Source organism: Lolium perenne, chromosome 4 (assembly GCF_019359855.2).
Source record: "Lolium perenne isolate Kyuss_39 chromosome 4, Kyuss_2.0, whole genome shotgun sequence".
NCBI classification, from domain to species: Eukaryota; Viridiplantae; Streptophyta; class Magnoliopsida; order Poales; family Poaceae; genus Lolium; species Lolium perenne.
This window is the reverse complement of record NC_067247.2, coordinates 109,192,250-109,212,320: the sequence shown is the minus strand read 5'-3', so window position 1 is coordinate 109,212,320 and position 20,071 is coordinate 109,192,250. Positions and strand designations below refer to the sequence as shown.

At 44.4% G+C, this 20,071-nt stretch overlaps 1 protein-coding gene across 1 annotated transcript; it reads right to left on the bottom strand.

The window, feature by feature from the left end:
* Nucleotides 1-5,390: 5,390 nt before the first annotated feature.
* Nucleotides 5,391-9,506, bottom strand: LOC127293627 (uncharacterized). Its single transcript, XM_051323268.2, has 3 exons — nt 9,246-9,506; nt 6,471-7,682; nt 5,391-5,861 (listed from the first exon to the last, which is right to left on the bottom strand). The coding sequence occupies exons 1-3, from the start codon at nt 9,366-9,368 to the stop codon at nt 5,724-5,726; spliced, it is 1,473 nt and encodes a 490-aa protein (XP_051179228.1). The 5' UTR covers nt 9,369-9,506; the 3' UTR covers nt 5,391-5,723.
* Nucleotides 9,507-20,071: the final 10,565 nt, after the last annotated feature.

Here is a 20,071-nt window from a genome sequence, read left to right as displayed (position 1 = left end):
TGAATCTTATTCTCCGGACAATTCCGGACCTCCTCGTGATGTTCTGGATCCCATCCGAGACTCCGAACAAAAACTTCGGACTCCAACTCATATTCCGAATCTACTTATGCGACATCGAACCTTAAGCGCGTCACCCTACGGTTCGCAAACTATGCAGACATGGTCGAGACTCCTCTTCGAGCAATAACCAATAGCGGGATCTGGAGATCCATAATGGCTCCCACATATTCAACGATGACTTTAGTGATCGATTGAACCATTTACATACGATGCCAATTCCCTTTGTCACACGATATTCTACTTGTCCGAGGTTTGATCATCGGTATCTCCATACCTTGTTCAACCTCATTACCGACAAGTACTCTTTACTCGTACCGTGGTATGTGATCTCTTATGAACTATTCATATGCTTGCAAGCTAATCAGATGACATTCCACCGAGAGGGCCCAGAGCATATCTATCCGTCATCAGGATGGACAAATCCCACTGTTGATCCATATGCCTCAACTCACACTTTCCAGATACTTAATCCCACCTTTATTGCCACCCATTTACGCAATGGCGTTTGATGTAATCAAAGTACCCTTTCGGTGTAAGTGATTTACATGATCTCATGGTCTAAGGATTAAGACAACTATGTATTGAAAGCTTATAGCAAATGAACTTAATGACTTGATCTTATGCTACGCTCATTTGGGTGTGTGTCCATTATATCATTCACCTAATGACATAACCTTGTTATTAATAACATCCAATGTTCATGATCACGAAACCATGATCATCCATTAATCAACAAGCTAGTTATACAAGAGGCTTACTAGGGGCTCCTTGTTGTTTACATAACACACATGTACCAATGTTCCGGTTGATACAATTATAGCATGGGATGTAAACATTTATCATGAACACTAAGATATAACAATAACTAATTTATTATTGCCTCTTGGGTATATCTCCAACATTACCTTCATCTTTGTAGACATAGTGAGCAAAGTTCCCAAAGGTTGCTTCATTTTGTCCTTCTTCCTTTGATTGTCCCTGAGAGGTACTGGTAGTTGACTCTGAAGCTGCTGCCATATGTGCCTTGGATGATATAGCGTGCTGCTGTCCTCCACCCCTGCCATACTGATATCCATATGGCTGTCCACTACCTCTGCCATAGTGCTGTCCACCACCTCTTCCATGGTGCTGTCCATATGGCTGTCCACTACCTCTGCCATCACCTCTTCCTCTGTAGCTTCCTCTGCCATGTGTGTATCCTCCTCTCCCCCTACTGGATGTAGCAAAGGAGGTACACTGATGCTTCAAGTGTCCCTTCTGCCCACTAGTATAGCAGTCTCTCATCTCTTGTCTCTCGTTAGTGTAGAAGGTTGGATGAGGGACAGAATCGCTTCCCTTTGTCATATTCAGACGCACTTCCTCTCTGGACATAGCTGCAATGGCTTCTTTGAGAGAAGGGGTAGTGGTTTGATGCAGTAAAGCAGCCCTTCTCCCCTCAAAATCTTGATTAAGACCCTTCAAGAACTTCATGACTCGCCGACGTTCAATCCAGCTTGCAGCAGCACTCACACATTCCCCATGGGCAAGTTCCAGAGGATCAACATGATCTAAATCTCCCCAAAGATGCTGCAACTCAGCCACATATGCCATCACAGTTTTGTTTCCTTGTTGCAAGTCATGCACTTTATCCTCAATCTCAGCAATCAACATAATGTTCCCCTTTCCAGAATAAAGATTTGATAGGGTGTCCCATACCTCTGAAGCTTTTGTGAGTGCCTCTACAGAAGCAGCAATGTTAGGAACCAAAGAGTTAAGCAACCATGCCACAATCAGAGAATTTATGGCATTCCACTGTTTCCATTCCGGACTGGTCTTGTCTGCTGGTTCTGCAGCTTCACCACTCACACGTTCATCCAGCCCTTTCGAGTTCAAAATCAACAGCGCCCTCCTTGACCACCGGAGATAGTTGGCCACTCCTTCCAACTTGATTTCATTCGCCGTGACTCAAGTTTCTGACCGATGATGGTATGGGGAACGATTGCTCCCCCTCCAGCAGATCCTCCTCCATCTCCTTTGGTAGTGATAAGTTCTGCCAGTTTCTCCAGAGCCTTGGCCAAATCCCTGTTGTCCCCCATGCTTGACACCAAACTAACCTCTCAGAACCACCAAAGGACTTACCCGCAGGATGCCTCTTCGTCTCCTTACTTGTCACTGCCTTCCCCTCCTTGCCGCCGCAGCAGCCTACTCCCTTCCTCTTCCTCTTCCTCCTAGCAGCCACAGCAGACTAGGCTTCCAGATCGGCAGTCCTTCCCGTCGTTGCCCTCACCGCCCCTTGCTCTGATACCATGTGGACAGAGGTGAGGGCCTAACCTGAGGTAGGAGGCTGCAGGGAGGAACACTCCCTTCTTAGGGTTACAGAGATAGAAGCACCTTATATAGGTCAGGACTGGTGAAAGGACACGGATGTCGCCTAGAGGGGGGGGGTGAATAGGCGATTTAAAACTTTTACGAGATGGGCTTAACAAATGCGGAATAAAACTAGTGTTTACTTTGTCAAGCCCAAAGCCTACATACTATGGTTCACCTATGTGCACCAACAACTTATTATAAGCAATACAAGCAACTATGTGATAGCAAGATATATAAACTTATGCCAAGCAATACAAGCAACTATGTGATAGCAAGATATATAACTTCAAGCACGATGGCTATCACAAGGTAAGGTGCATAAGTAAAGAGCTCGGGTATAGAGATAACCGAGGCACGCGGGAGACGATGATTTATCCCGGAGTTCACACTCTTGCGAGTGCTAATCTCCGGTGGAGAGGTGCGGTGGCTTAGTGCTCCCGAACGCCACAAGAGGCTCACCTTGAGGTGTGGTTGCTCGATGCACACCAACGCCACAAAGGCCTCACCCCAAGATGCGGTACTCACACCACACACCGAACGCCACGAAGGCGCCTCACCTAAATCTCCGGTGACCCTCGCCACAAAGGCCTAGGTCACGGTTCCACTAAGGGATTTCCTTCGAGGCAGAAACCGGGCCTTACACAAAGGTTGGGGCACACATCCACAACTTAATTGGAGGCTCCCAACAAATCACCACAAAGGTCTAGAATCCGTCTAGGGTTCCAAGAACCCAAGAGTAACAACCTTCTTGCTTTCACCACCACGAATCACCGTGGAGAACTCAAACCGATGCACCAAATGCAATGGCAAGAACACCACAAAGATGCTCAAGTCCTTCTCTCTCAAATTCCAACAAAGCTACAAAAGCTATTGGGGGAATAAGAGAGGAAGAACAAAAGAAGAACACCAAGTTCCCCAAGATCTAGATCCCAAAGATTCACTCACAAAGAGATGATTTGGTTTGGTCAAAGTGTGGATCTAGATCCCCTCAATCTTTCTCTCAAATAGATGCAAGAATCATGGGAAGGGGAGAGAGATCTCAAGCTTCAAAATGTCAACAACAATGGAGGAGAGAGGCTTCAGAGAGAGGAGGAAGAAGCAACCCAAAAAGTGAGAGAGAGGGGGCTTAAAAAGGAGGCCCCAATTTTCTGCCCGTTGGAGGCTGCAGCGCGCGATGGAGAAGGGACCGGTAGTACCGGCCCTTGGTGGCCGGTACTACCGGCCAGTGTTGGCAGGAGGCGGCGGAGGAGAGCTGCGGGCTAGAAGGGGGAGGCCGGAGCCTCCGGCCGGTGTACCGGCCGAGGTACCGCCGAGCCCCCTAAGCACCCTGGAAACCTACTGCGAGGCTTGGCGCCTAAGCGGTACCGCGGGCGGTACCGAGCCCGGAGGCTCCGGCCATGGTGAGGCCGGTGGTACCGCCCGTGCCTCCGGCGGCTTCCCCTCCTCCCCTTTTTCCTTTCTTTGACTTTTCTTTCTTTTAAACCCAAATATGAAATGCAAATATCTTGAGATTGGAGAAACCAAACGAGATGAAATCAATTTTGTTGGAAAGAGGTCGACAAGAGCTATCCCTACAAAAAGTGAAAATATGGAAACTAGTGGGGGGTGATTTTCTATTATTTTTAGAGGTGCAACACCTCAACAAGAGAAACCGAGAAAATCACCAAACTCGAAAACGCAACAAGTGATCTATGTGAAATCCGTTTTCGAAGAACTAGAGCTTGTCATTAGAATAAGCACAAGCTCTAAAACATCACATGGATAAAACCCAAATAACACCAAGAAAGGTGATGCAAGGATGCAAAGGTTTGAGCTCTCTCCGAACGATACGATCGAGTTACTCACTCGAGAGCCCTCTTGATAGTACGGCAACTAAACTATAAACCGGTCTCCAACTACACTATGAGACCGGTGAGAAAGAAACCCTATCAAGAGCAAACCTTATACTTGCGCATTCCACTTGAGCTCGATGATGACGATCTTGACCTCAACAAGATGGAAACGCCTTTCTTGATTGTGCTTGCTTGATGAAGTCTTGTGGATTGCTCCCCCATAATCCACCATGGGAGAGCTTCTTCTTCGGCACATCTTCACAAATCCATGAACACCATATGGAGGGCAAGCTTCAAGCATAAGATCTCTTCGGGTTGGCTCATCTTGAACTTGCACTTCATTTCTTCATTCTTCATCATGTTGATGTCTTGAGATAACTTGAGGGCTCACTTCATCTTCATCTTCAAGACATACTTGACACTTGATATCCTTCATCAATTTCTTCTTATTGCAACCTTGAAGCCAACATATGGTTCAAGCATTGCCTATGGACAACTCCTACAAATATAACTCAATGCAAACATTAGTCCATAGGGATTGTCATTAATTACCAAAACCACACATGGGGGCTCCATGCACTTTCAACTGGGCTGGGCCAAATGAGCCACAACAGAGAACAAGAAGACAGCCCAACAGATACACCAACAGTTGTCTAACACCGTCCAATTCTGAAGCAGGCGGACGTGTATACTAGCATGCGCGCTCCACAGAATCTATCCTTTCAAAGAGCCACTGCCGAGTATATTTGACAGTGACAAGTGAAAATTATAACTCTAAATCCTTTGAGGGATCTGTTAGGTCCAGTTTAGCCGCTCAAAACGGAATTTTTATTCCTCTAATGACTTTGACTTTAAGGGATCGGCTAGAGATGCCCATATATTCTCTACCCTGTAAAATCACACACCCCTGCCCTCCAAGCTGAAGTTAATGGACACCGGTGACCATACCTCGGTGCTCGATCCTTCCACTTGAAAAACTGGTTCGTGATTCAGAGGTTTGGGGTTACCTCCTCTGGTGTCGAGGCGCAAAAAACTGCGCCATCTCCACAGCCCGGTCAATGGGTGTAGACACGACAAGGGCATGAATATCACGGGGTATAAGCTTGCGCTTTCAACGACAAGGAAAAACCTGTCATCGGGCAACAACAATTCATCGGAAAGGGCATATCTTCCATTCTGTAAATGTGCTCTATGCACAAAATTTCTGTACAGGTACACATATGTGCTACTATCTCGGATCATGCAGTCTCCTTTAGTGACCACAACAATCTGCAAAACATACTATGTGACATCTTGCTCTACGTAAGCAGCATTCCTATGTCAGGCGACGCAGCAGCAGAGTCTCGAATCATATGCACAACACCCACAACTCTGACTGATGTCTTGCTTCTAAGTTTCAGGCAGCAGAAAGCTGAATGAATGAATCGAAGAATCTATGAATCATGAAGGTAACTAGTCTGAAGAATCTACAGCTCCAAGCGATCAATCTGCAGCTAGAGCGTCGAGCTCACGCAGGTGGTCTGGTATCAGTGTTCCCAGGTGAGGATTTTGCGGGTTCTCTGCATATGCGACATGATATGCTGCAACGCAAGCCTGTGGCCACGCAATCATCATTCGGCACTGCAACACGAAGCAACAGGGAAATTATAAACATGAACTTTACAACAGAGATATCTATATTTCATAATTTGATGAAAGCAATGTTGAGTCACTACCCTTTTTAGTGGATAAATAACATTATCTCTCTCTCCCTTTTCAATGGATAAATAACATCTCTCTCTCTCTCTCTCTCTCTCTCTCTCTCTTGGAAAATAAATGTCTCATTTACAAGTAATTCTGATACAAGAAGTTTTCTAGAATTTACACAAGTGGAAACATCGAAAAGGCACATCCGTATTTATATAGTTATTCTAACTAGTATATATTCTCTGTAGCAACTAGGTTGTGAGATAATACTGACTAAAACCTCAAGTGGCATAGGTATGCAAAATGTTGAACTAAACAGATACTGTAGATGCTACTTCCTGTAAACAGACATCAACCCGTATTCTATCAGTTTTACTAATGTAGGCAATATGATTATAGTATAATAAACTCAACTAGGTTTCACTAATAGCCAATATGCTGTTTTTTGCCATTTGCTAACAAAAGATTAATCCAGAGACACAAGTTGTAGGAAAATGCAGATAAAAACATGAAACACAGCCAGAGAAGGATTGAGTAGAATACCATGTAATAGCCAATGAGAAATGAATAGATCGCAATGGGCAGAGCTTGGTTCTTATGATCCCTATCCATGGCTAGTGCCCATGAGCCAGCAACCAGTGAGGCCAAAGCGCCTCCTGTGAGAGCCGAAAGGAAGCAGAAGGAACCAGTGAGGTCTGAATCAACAAGCTTTGCCATCCCACGGAGAACAAAAAGGGACCAGACATCCCTTGAAGCCACGCAGAACACCTTCCCCCGAGCCCCCACATGCACAAAACCCCAGCGGTTCACCCGTCCCATCATTTTATCCGATGCAGTCAGGCAGCAGCCCTGGCATGTGAAAAGGAACTCGTCGTTGCCCCCTGTGACAGTGTTTATCACTCGAGCAAAACTCCTTACTGCTGCAATCACCGGGACAACCACAGCCCCCATGCATATGTCACCAAAGGCTGGCCCTGATAGTGTGCCACAGAAAGCTTCAACAGCACCGCCTGGCATACGTACTCCATAGACTAGCCGTGCATGTGCCAGTCTTGCCACGGCCACATAGACGAAGTATCGCAGCACTTGCATGGTCCATGACATGCTTACTAGGAGTGCAGCCACATAGATCATCTGGAAGTTCATTAAGCGTCCTTCTACAGCTGCAATGCAGCTGATGGCAACTGTCCAGAAGGCCATATAGCCAACTGCAGCAAAGATAACAAAAACAACAAGGCAAGAAGCACTAAATGGCAAATGTGCTCCATTGACAGAGGCAGCAAGTACTGCAGCGCCATGCTGAAGACGTGGACCAGTGGCCCAACAGCTGTATAGTGCCGCTGCAATGGCAATCACAACTATGAGCACTCCAATACCCAGGGCAGCACCATCACCGACAAGGAGTATGACTACATCGCAAGCAAGTGCGAGGACAGGAGCTGCCCAGAGAGACGTTTTGATGGCTTTTGGAGGATTAGTGACAGCAAGGATAGTCCAAAAGCAGGCAGCAAAAACAGATACTATCACAGAAGAGGCAAGAGGAATGAAGTTGGCAAAGGGCTTGTAGGTACGATTCTGGTGGGAAGAAGCCTGGACTCCCAGGAAGACTGTGAGGGCGATGAAACCAAGGAGGTGCAAGATGAACAGGATCTTTGTGACACTGGCAACGAAACCACTACAGCAACCTCGACTGTCAGGCACAGCAATGTTACCAAACATGGGGGAGTATATTTGCTCTTCTATTTCGATTGGCACCTGAGGAAGTAGTGGTCGGAACGTTAGTGAAGTGATATCTTAAAACCAGAACAACAGAGATTAGTTTATAGCAGGAATACAAAATTTTGCTCTCTTCAAAAATACAAAAACTTGTATTTGGATAACTAATAATTAGTTTCGTTTGACTGGAGATATGAATTCCATTATTGTAATCTGATTCTGCTCAAGAACATGGTGCATTGATAGTACGAGCTACATATAGTGATGACTAGTACGTGGTTGCTGGAGATTATTTCCAAAATCTATATCTGTCACAGATGCATGAAATTAAATAGAGAACGAAGCTAAAATGATAAATCATATCTAACTTAGAAAAGCAAGTTAAGGGACTAATGTGGTTCACAAATTATCCTGTCAGTTATATGATAACAGATATAATTCACTTATGCTGCTGAAAGGCACAAATATCATGGGATTGTGTTCGTGTCTGAATAAAATGACACTTTCCAGTATGAGCGTATAAGCCAATCTTTCCAAAATAAAATCATCTGCATTTTGGTATTTGGGAGTTAATTTTCTAGTAATAATTTGCAAGCCTGATGCTTCGCCCAAGTTTAATGGCAGACTAGCGTTTGCTACTTTATTTAAAATTCCATAGTAGTGATGTAGCATGAACAATTCGTGCAACAAGGGAACAGCAATCATAATAAAGTCACACGCAGCGATTTAGAAGTCGACATGATCCGGCACCTGCTTGAGACGACTCACTAAACACAAGCACCATCAGTTGATATACTCCCTCCGTCCCAATTAACAATCACAATAAGTGAAGCCGAAAGTTGGAACGCCAAGAGAGGCACATAATTCAGCAAGCCGAATGTGTATCTGGCCATCAATGTTTCATCAGAAAATTGTGGATTGTCCCAAGAAAAAAAAAACGGATCCACCTAATTGATCAATCAAAAGACGTGCATTCCCTAACATTCAGGGCAGAAAAAAAACACGAATCGAGTCAATCGCATCGGGGCCAAGCTGCTGCTATTTCTCAGGTAGGCCGCCAAACCCCCAACCACTTCGGTAGCACTTCACTGCGCCATTCGAACAGCAAGCCTACGGGTTGGCACATCTAAAACGCCAGCAATGGTTCTAAGATTACACCAGCCCCGGTCCAGAACCCTATTATCCCTGATCAGTCATCGGACTTGCCCAACCAATTCTACGCAAATTAATAACTGCACCCAAAACCCCAATTCGAACTCATGAGCTTGCGTGCAGGAGCACGAGAGCGTGAAACTGGTTCGAGCAATACTGACAGGAGTAAGCCCCCAATTCATCGTGGACTGGTTCAGAATTCGCAGGAAAATCGGCGCGGATCCTAAGCTACCTACCCTGCAGTCCCCACGGGCGCACGGGCATGATCGCGGCACCGAATCGACCGACTGCTCCAGCACAGGAGCGAGAGGAATTCCCCGAGCAGAAGCAGGCAAGCAGCAGGAGCGAGTGAGCGAGCACCGCCCAGTGGAGGTCAAACGCGGAGCGCGAGGGCACGGAGCGAGCAGGAGGACGCGAGAGGGAGGGGAGGAAGGGGGAGTCGGTGGTCACCTGGTGAGGGCTCGGCCCCGGCGTGTACGCACGCGCCGCCCCGCCCGGGTAAGCAATGCCGCCGCCGCCGCCGCTGACGACGGTGATCTCGGGGACGACGCCGCCGCCGCCGTGCCTCGCCATCGCCGTGCCGTCCCCGCCGCGCCTCCCTTTAGTTTTCCCCTCTCGCTAACTCGAGAGTGGCTTTGGCCCCGTCGTCGTATCAATCAACCACCTGCTTTGGCTCTCTCTCTCGCTTTCGCTTTGCCTTTGGCCGCGCTTGCTTCGCCTGCTCTGCTTCAACGGGGCGAAGTGGCCCCCACCTTTTTTCCACTTTGAGACGTGGGGTTAATTAATGGGGTTAGTGGGGTTATGGAACGATAGAAGGGGCCTGGGTCACTGACAGTTGGGGCCAGTGGGGTTTAGTGGTTTACTGCTGTTGCGTGCAGCCGTGCCCGTTGGGGCCGGTGACGAGATGAGCGATGACTTGTGTCTTTCTTGCACGGGGCGACACGCGGCAGAGGTCGTCGTGGGGTTTGGGAGGCCGTTTCACCGGTTTAGTACACCTTGTCGTCGTACGTTTGTGTGTAGATATGGGTGTTGACCTTTGAGTAAGCCCCCAAATAACCTAAGCATCAGAACCTAAGCTATCCTCTCTTTTTTTTTTCTCTTGCCTCTCTAGAGTAACTTTAGAGATCTCGGCCCTTCTCTGGCGGCGGCGATGCCGCTAGGAGGAGGACAAGTCGAGCCCCCGTCATCACTCGTCAGTACCGTAGGACTGCCGCCCTAGGGTTTATTCTGCTTGTTGTGGTGCTCTAGTGGCAAGTGCAATTACAGGCGAGAGGGCTTACCGTAGAGATCTCTGACAACAAAGCTAGGATCCCGAGCTTTGTTACCCCGTTGGCTTCACACACACACACATCAATCCTCACCGTCCAGCTTCCATGGGGGAAGTTGAAGAGGAAGATCAATGCAACCTTCCTCAAAAAGTGTGGCCTTCTACAATACAGATGACGCTCGTCTCGTTCTCTCTGTCGGTCATGGAGGCGATCGGGAGGAAGACTGTGGCTCGGTATATGCACTTGTGCTGGAAGATGGCGGGATCTTCGAGTTGTTATTGTTCCTTGGAGAAGCTTGTCGGGGGACCTACGATGGTCGTTGCTATCTTGCCCATGCCCCCTCATGGCCGAATGCCGACCCTCCTCAGTCGCAACATGTTGGCTGGTTTTCCTCCAGGTGAAAGGCTAATACGGGTGATCTTCGTACACTCCCTCGAGGCGCGATGCAGCGACGGTTCTCCAAGTGGTTATGTCCTTGGTAGCGGCGGCGCTGTCTTGGACGGCGAGTGGTCTTCGCTTCTACCGTGCATAGGGACTCTGTTGCTTTTCCAATTTTCTGTTGCAGTGTCCTTTATCTAAAACTCCAGGTCCCAGTTTCAGTTTACTTTTCTTCAAGGGTCTTGTTGTAAAATGTAAGTCGCAACTTAGAATATAAAGCGGCTTTAGGTCCATCGACACCCCCCTGTTATGAAAAAAATAGGCACATAAGCTTGCGTCTCTGCATAAACTAAATGGTTCTGATTGGTTTTACTCCATCTGTCTTTCCAAAACGCTCGTGCTTATTTTAATCACAACTTAAACTACAAAGTAGTACTTGGGGGGGGGGGGGGGGGGGGGTTAATTGCCACCAACCACCAAACAATACTTTCTTATAAAGGTTGGCCACAAAATATCCAAACGACAGAAATACATGATATAAGAATGCCAAATACATGCCACGTGGTCACCGATGCATAAGCGACGTCGATGATCCATCATCACTACAAGAAAAGTTGCCATGGCCGACGAAGTTGAAGTCGCGCCGTGGTTGCTGGTGACCATGGCCGACGATTTTTGGTCTCTCCGTTGTGCATGTCAAAACGTTTTTTTTCTCGTTTTTGAGGCCACCTAGCCCGACGAAAACGGCCAAAACGTGGCGTATGGTGTCCCGGGACGTGGTGCATCTCAAATTCTCGGGTTCGCCGGCTGAGTCAACGCAAATCCGCACCGCCGAGGGATGTAGGGCCCAGATGGCAGCCTCTCTGGCATTGTTTTTTTTCTCGATCGCGCCATCTCGTTCAACGCTCTCCGATCGAGCCGTTTACGATGCAGGATCATGGGTCCCGCATGTCATCCTCTATGAACCAAAATTCTTTCTATTCTTGGATTTTTTGACCCCGATTTACGGCTACTTCCTTTTTCTTTTGATCCCTTGCCGCCTTGGAAACGTTGAGACCGCTGCTGCTAAATGGGACCCGCATGTCATCCTCTATGTGCAATCAACTTTCTTTTCTTGGAGTTTTTTTTGGCACCTCATATTTGGTCACTTGCCTTTTTCTTTCGATCCCCTGCCGCCTCTCAAACGGTGATACCGCTGCTGCTAAATGGGACCCGCATGTCATCCTCTATGTACTATAAAACTTTCTTTTCTTGGATTTTTTTTGGCACCTCATATTTGGTCACTTGCCTTTTTCTTTCGATCCCGTGCAGCCTCTCAAACGGTGATACCGCTGCTGCTAAATGGGACCCGCATGTCATCCTCTATGTACTATAAAACTTTCTTTTCTTGAATTATTTTTGGCTCCTAATATTTGGTCACTTGCCTTTTTCTTTCGATCCCGTGCAGCCTCTCAAACGGTGATACCGCTGGTGCTAAATGGGACCCGCATGTCATCCTCTATGTACTATAAAACTTTCTTTTCTTGAATTATTTTTGGCTCCTCATATTTGGTCACTTGCCTTTTTCTTTCGATCTCATGCCACGTTTGAAACGTTGAGGAACCTGCTGGCTCATAGGACCCGCATGTCATCCTCTATGTGCTATAAAAGTTTATTTTCTTGGATTTTTTTTTTCACCCTCTGATTTTTGGCTATTTCCTTTTTCTTTTGATCCCCTGCCGCCTTGGAAACGTTGAGTAAGCTGCTGACTCATGGGACCCGCTGATGCGTGCAGTTGACACACGTCTGTTGGGAACCCCAAGAGGAAGGTGTGATGCAGACAGTAGCAAGTTTTCCCTCAGAAAGAAACCAAGGTTTATCGAACCAGGAGGAGCCAAGAAGCACGTTGAAGGTTGATGGTGGCGGAATGTAATGCGGCGCAACACCAGGGATTCCGGCGCCAACGTGGAACCTGCACAACACAACCAAAGTACTTTGCCCCAACGTAACAGTGAGGTTGTCAATCTCACCGGCTTGCTGTGAACAAAGGATTAACCGTATTGTGTGAAAGATGATTGTTTGCGAAGAACAGTAAAGAACAAGTATTGCAGTAGATTGTATTTCAGATGTAAAGAATAGACCGGGGTCCACAGTTCACTAGAGGTGTCTCTCCCATAAGATAAATAGCATGTTGGGTGAACAAATTACAGTTGGGCAATTGACAAATAAAGAAGGCATAACAATGCACATACAAATATCATGATGAGTACTATGAGATTTAATCAGGGCATTACGACAAAGTACATAGACCGCCATCCAGCATGCATCTATGCCTAAAAAGTCCACTTTCAGGTTATCATCTGAACCCCTTCCGGTATTAAGTTGCAAGCAACAGACAATTGCATTAAGTATGATGCGTAATGTAATCAATAACTACATCCTCGGACATAGCATCAATGTTTTATCCCTAGTGGCAATAGCACATCCACAACCTTAGAACTTTCTATCACTGTCCCAGATTTAATGGAGGCATGAACCCACTATCGAGCATAAATACTCCCTCTTGGAGTCACAAGTATCAACTTGGCCAGAGCCTCTACTAGCAACGGAGAGCATGCAAGAACATAAACAACATATATGATATATTGATAATCAACTTGACATAGTATTCAATATTCATCGGATCCCAACAAACACAACATGTATGATTACAAAGAAACGATCTTGATCATGATAGGCAGCTCACAAGATCCAGCATGATAGCACAATTAGGAGAAGACGACCATCTAGCTACTACTATGGACCCATGGTCCAGGGGTGAACTACTCACACATCAATCCGGAGGCGATCATGGCGATGAAGAGACCTCCGGGAGATGATTCCCCTCTCCGGCAGGGTGCCGGAGGCGATCTCCTGAATCCCCCGAGATGGGATTGGCGGCGGCAGCGTCTCTGGAAGGTTTTCCGTATCGTGGCTCTCGGTACTGGGGGTTTCGCGACGGAGGCCTTAAGTAGGCGGAAGGGCAGGTCAGGGGGCCACATGAGGGCCCCACACAACAGGCCGGCGCGGCCAAGGCCCAGGCCGCGCCGCCTTAGTGTGTGGCCGCCTCGTGGCCCCACTTCTTATCCTCTTCGGTCTTCTGGAAGCTTCGTGCAAAAATAGGACCCTGGGCGTTGATTTCGTCCAATTCCGAGAATATTTCCTTACTAGGATTTCTGAAACCAAAAACAGCAGAAAACAACAACTGGCTCTTCGGCATCTTGTCAATAATTTAGTGCCGGAAAATGCATAATAACGACATATAATGTGTATAAAACATGTGAGTATCATCATAAAAGTAGCGTGGAACATAAGAAATTATAGATACGTTTGGGACGTATCAAGCATCCCCAAGCTTAGTTCCTACTCGCCCTCGAGTAGGTAAACGATAACAAAGATAATTTCTGAAGTGACATGCTATCATAATCTTGATCAATACTATTGTAAAGCACATGAGATGAATGCAGCGATTCGAAGCAATGATGAAGATAATGAGTAAACAAATGAATCATATAGCAAAGACTTTTCATGAATAATACTTTCAAGACAAGCATCAATAAGTCTTGCATAAGAGTTAACTCATAAGCAATAAATTCTTAGTAGAAAGCTTTGAAACAACACAAAGGAAGATATAAGTTTCAGCGGTTGCTTTCAACTTCAACATGTATATCTCATGGATAGTTGTCAACATAAAGCAATATAACAAGTGCAATAGGTAAACATGTAAGAATCAATGCACACAGTTTACACAAGTGTTTGCTTCTAAGGTAGAAAGAATAGGTAAACTGACTCAACAATAAAGTAGAAGAAAGGCCCTTCGCAGAGGGAAGCATGGATTACTATTTTTGTGCTAGAGCTTTTCATTTTGAAAACAAGAAACAATTTTGTCAACGGTAGTAATAAAGCATATGAGTTATGTATAAGATATCTTATAAGTTGAAAGCCTCATGCATAGTATACTAATAGTGCCCGCACCTTGTCCTAATTAGCTTGGGTTAACACTGATTATCATTGCATAACATATGTTTCAACCAAGTGTCACAAAGGGGTACCTCTATGCCGCGTGTACAAGGGTCTAAGGAGAAAGTTCGCATTGGATTTCTCGCTTTTGATCATTCTTCAACTTAGACACCCATACCGGGACAACATAGACAACAGATAATGGACTCCTCTTTTAATGCTTAAGCATTCAACAACAGTTAATATTCTCATAAGATATTGAGGTTTTATGTCCAAACTGAAACTTCCACCATGATTCATGGCTTTAGTTAGCGGCCCAATGTTCTTCTCTAACAGTATGCATACTCAAACCATTTGATTGTGAAAACCGCCCTTACTTCAGACAAGACGAACATGCATAGCAACTCACATGATATTCAACAAAGGTAAAAGTTGATGGCGTCCCCAGAAAACATGGTTACTGATGACCCACAAGTATAGGGGATCGCAACAGTCTTCGAGGGAAGTAAAACCCAATTTATTGATTCGACACAAGGGGAGGTAAAGAATACTTATAAGCCTTAACAACTGAGTTGTCAATTCAGCTGCACCTGGAAAAGCACTAGTAACAGGGGTGATGTGAAAGTAGCAGTAATATGAGAGCAGTAGTAACAAGAATAACAGCAGAATAGCAATATGAGAGCAATGGCACGAGAAGATAGTTGATACTACTTCCAATGACATGTAGAACAAGTATATTATGATGAGAGATGGACCGGGGTTCCCAGCGATCTACACTAGTGGTAACTCTCCAATAAGTGACAAGTGTTGGGTGAACAAATTACAGTTGGGCAATTGATAGGAATCAAAGCATTAAGAAAGAACATCAGGATTATTAATTATGTAGGCATGTTTTCCGTATATAGTCGTACGTGCTCGCAATGAGAAACTTGCACAACATCTTTTGTCCTACCAGCCGGTGGCAGCCGGGCCTCAAGGGAAACTACTGGATATTAAGGTACTCCTTTTAATAGAGCACCGGAGCAAAGCATTAACACACCGTGAAAACATGTGATCCTCACATCACTACCATCCCCTCCGGTTGTCCCGATTTCTGTCACTTCGGGGCCATTGGTTCCGGACAGTGACATGTGCATACAACTTGTAGATACAATCTAAGCAATAAGTATAGATCTCAAATCTAAGATCATGCCACTCGGGCCCTAGTGACAAGCATTAAGCATAACAAGATTGCAGCAACAATAACTTCACAAACTTTATAGATAGACTAATCATAATGTATCATCCATCGGATCCCAACAAACACAACACCGATTACATCAGATGAATCTCAATCATGTAAGGCAGCACATGAGACCATTGTATTGAAGTACATGGGGGAGAGTATACCGACATAGCTATCGCTAGAACCCGTAGTCCATGGGGGAACTACTCACGGAGCATGGCGGAGGCGGTGGCGTTGATGGAGATGGCTTTCAGGGCACTTCCCGTTCCGGCAGGTGCCGGAACAGAGTTCTGTCCCCCGAATTGGAGTTTCGCGATGGCGGCGGCGCCCCCGGAGTCTTTCTTCTCGAGTTTCGTCAATTGGTACTGCGTTTTTAGGTCGAAAAGGGCTTTTATAGGCGAAGAGGCGGCGCAGGGGGCACTGGGGCGCCACACCCTAGGCCGGCACGGCCTAGGCCTGGCCCGCGCCGCCATGTGGTGTGGTGGCCCCCGGCCCCTCTCCGACTCTTCTTCGGTGTTCGGAGCCTGCCGGACAAAATACGAGGTTTGGCGTTGATTTCGCCCAATTCCGAGAATATTCCCCGAACAGCCCTTCTGGACCCAAAAACAGCAGAAACAGAACTGCACCGTGGCATCTTGTTAATAGGTTAGTTCCGGAAAACGCATAAAAACATTATAAAGTGCAAGCAAAACATGTAAGTATTGTCATAAAACAAGCATGGAACAACAGAAATTATGGATACGTCGGGACGTATCGCATCCCCAAGCTTAGTTCCTGCTCGTCCCGAGCAGGTAAACGATAAAAATAATAATTTCTGTAGTGACATGCTACTTACATAACCTTGATCATACTGTTACAAAGCATATGAAATGAATGAAGTGACTCAAGGCAATGATCTATAGTTGCTAACAAGTAGATAACATATAGCAAAACTTTTCATAAAGAGTACTTTCAAGACAAGCATCAAAAGATTGCACAAGAGTTAACTCATAAAGCAATAAGTTCATAGTAAAGGCATCGAAGCAACACAAAGGAGGATATAAGTTTCAGCGGTTGCTTTCAACTTTCAACATGTATATCTCATGGATATTGTCAACACAAAGTAATATGATGAATGCAAATATGCAAGTATGTAAGAATCAATGCACAGTTGACACAAGTGTTTGCTTCTAAGGTGGAAGGAAGTAGGTGAACTGACTCAACATTAAAAGTAAAAGAATGGTCCTTCAAAGAGAAAAGCATCGATTGCTATATTTGTGCTAGAGCTTTGGTTTTGAAAACATATAGAGGGCATAAAAAGTAAAATTTTGAGAGGTGTTTGTTGTTGTCAACGAATGGTAATGGGTACACTAACTACCTCGCCAACCGGACTTTCAAGAGCGGCTCCCATTTTATTTAATTTTTGTGTGGCACTCCTTCCAACCTTTCTTTCACAAACCATGGCTAACCGAATCCTCGGGTGCCTCGCCAACAATCTCATACCATGAAGGAGTGCCTTTTTATTTTAGTTTTATTATGATGACACTCCTCCCAACCTTTGCTTACACAAGCCATGGCTAACCGAATCCTTCGGGTGCCGTCCAACAATCACATACCATGGAGGAGTGTCTATTTAGTTTGATTAATTTGGGACTGGAATCCCATTGCCAGCTCTTTTTGCAAAATTATTGGATAAGCGGATGTGCCACTAGTCCATATGAGAGTCCGTCAAAAGTAAATGACAAGGTTGAAAGCTAAACACCACATACTTCCTCATGAGCTATAAAACATTAACACAAATCAGAGGTAATAAATTTTGAATTGTTTAAAGGTAGCACTCAAGCAATTTACTTTGGAATGGCAGAAATACCACATAGTAGGTAGGTATGGTGGACACAAATGGCATAGTGGTTGGCTCAAGTATTTTGGATGCATGAGAAGTATTCCCTCTCAATACAAGGTTTAGGCTAGCAAGGTTGTTTGAAGCAAACACAAGTATGAACCGGTACAGCAAAACTTACATAAGAACATATTGCAAGCATTATAATACTCTACACTGTCTTCCTTGTTGCTCAAACACTTTTACCAGAAAATATCTAGACCTTAAGAGAGATCAATTATGCAAACCAATTTTAACAAGCTCTACAGTAGTTCTCCACTAATAGGTTTAAACTACATGCAAAAACTTATGATCTACTTGAGAGCTCAAAACAATTGCCAAGTATCAAATTATCCAAGACATATGAGGCATTTTCTTTTTCCAACCAAACAATAAGTATTGTAGCTTCCAACTTTTATCATTGAACATTAAAAGTAAAACGAAGAACAAGTGTTCATATGAAAAAGCGGAGCGTGTATCTCTCCCAATCAAGGATTGCTAGGATCCGATCTTATTCAAACAAACAAAACAAAAATAAACACACAGACGCTCCAAGTAAAGCACATATGATGTGACCGAATAAAAATATAGTTTCAGGGGAGGAACCTGATAAGTTGATGAAGAAGGGGATGCCTTGGGCATCCCCAAGCTTAGACGCTTGAGTCTTCTTAAAATATGCAAGGATGAACCACGGGGGCATCCCCAAGCTTAGACTTTTCACTCTTCTTGATCATATATCATCCTCCTCTCTTGACCCTTGAAAACTTCCTTCACACCAAACTTCTCATAAACTTCATTAGAGGGGTTAGTACTCAAAAAATTTGGATCCACCTTGGTCCTGTAGTGGCACATTGCAAGAACTCAATAAAACATTAGCTACAGCTCTCTACATCTAGAAAACCTCGCTTAAAGTCCACAAGAGACAATGCAAAAAACAGAGACAGAATCTGCCAAAACAGAACAGCCAGTAAAGACGAATTTTAATAAAATACTTCCGTTGCTCAAATCAGAAAACTCAAAACTAATGAAAGTTGCGTACATAGCTGAGGAACACGCACGTAAATTGGCATAATTTTCTGAGTTTCCTACAGAGAATTGGACCAAGATTCGTGACAGATAGAAATCTGTTTCTGCGCAGAAATCCAAATCTAGTATCAACCTTCGATTAGAGGCTTCACTTGGCACAACAAAACACAAAACTAAGATAAGGAGAGGTTGCTACAGTAGTAAACAACTTCCAAGACACAAATATAAAACAAATTACTGTAGCAAAATAACACATGGGTTATCTCCCAAGAAGTTGCTTTCTTTATAGCCATTAAGATGGGCTCAGCAGTTTTAATGATGCACTCGCAAGAAATAGTATTTGAAGCAAAAGAGAGCATCAAGAGGCAAATCCAAAACACATTTAAGTCTAACATGCTTCCTATGCAAAGGAATCTTGTAAATAAACAAGTTCATGAAAAGCAAAGTAACAAGCATAGGAAGATAAAACAAGAGTAACTTCAAAATTTTAAGCACATAGAGAGGTGTTTTAGTACCATGCAAATTTCTACAACCATATTTTCCTCTCTCATAATAATTTTCAGTAGCTTCATGAATAAACTCAACAATATAACTATCACATGCAGCATACTTTTCACGATCCACAAACTCATAATTTTTATCAAGTTCAAGAATAGTGGATTTAAAACTTTCAAACTTACTTTTATTAATAATATAACAAGGTAGTTGATCAATCTCAAGAGATATGGGACTCATAGAATAAGTCAAGGACTCTCCAATCCCATTTTCATTAGTAGTACAATTAATATTCTCAAGTAACATAGGACCATCATCTAGAGCTTTATCATAAACATTTGCTAAACAAAATTCTTTAGTACCATGCATTTCGACATCAGGCACAAACAAAGCATTATCATAAGATTTATCAAAGTAGCATGGATTATCATATATAACAGTAGCATAATTATTTTCACAAGTATTGCTCATAGGTACTATTTCAAGAGAATCCACAGGAACATAACATTCAACCTCTTCCGGTAAGCATGGAGGACAATCAAATAGTGTAAGAGATGAAGAGTTACTCTCATTAGAAGGTTGGCATGGGTAGCTAATCCATTCTTCCCCCTTTTGTTCGTCGCTCTCCTCTTCTTTTTCATCCAATGAGCTTTCAGGTTCATCAATTTCCTCCTCTTTTTCATCCAATGAGCTTTCAGGTTCATCAGTTTCTTCTTCCACAGGTTCCTGCAAATTGTGAGTGCATTCTTGTGCATTAATGAGTCTCTCTTTATAATCAATGATATAAGGATTATTACTGAAGCATTCTATGCAACAATTAAGGATAGAAGAGACATAATCTTTAAGGTCCTTACAAACAACACAAGTTTCATAATTCTCAACCATGAAGGATTCGATCTCAGAGGCTCCCATAAACACGACAAATTGTTCTACCTCTTCGAACCCATAATGAATATAGCAATTCCGATTATAGTTCTTAATTAAAAATTCCTCACTAAAGCCACATTGAAATTTAAGATGTTTAGTATCCTGTTGAGAGCAACAGTTT

What these genes read in the sequence shown, in the direction of transcription:
- LOC127293627 (XM_051323268.2), bottom strand. Translation starts at nt 9,368, where the DNA reads ATGGCGAGGCACGGCGGCGGCGGCGTCGTCCCCGAGATCACCGTCGTC. An exon ending in CGGGGCCGAGCCCTCACCAG is followed by an intron (nt 7,683 to 9,245) that starts GTGACCACCGAC and finishes CTACTTCCTCAG; the next exon opens with GTGCCAATCGAAATAGAAGA. An exon ending in TTCTCATTGGCTATTACATG is followed by an intron (nt 5,862 to 6,470) that starts GTATTCTACTCA and finishes TTCGTGTTGCAG; the next exon opens with TGCCGAATGATGATTGCGTG.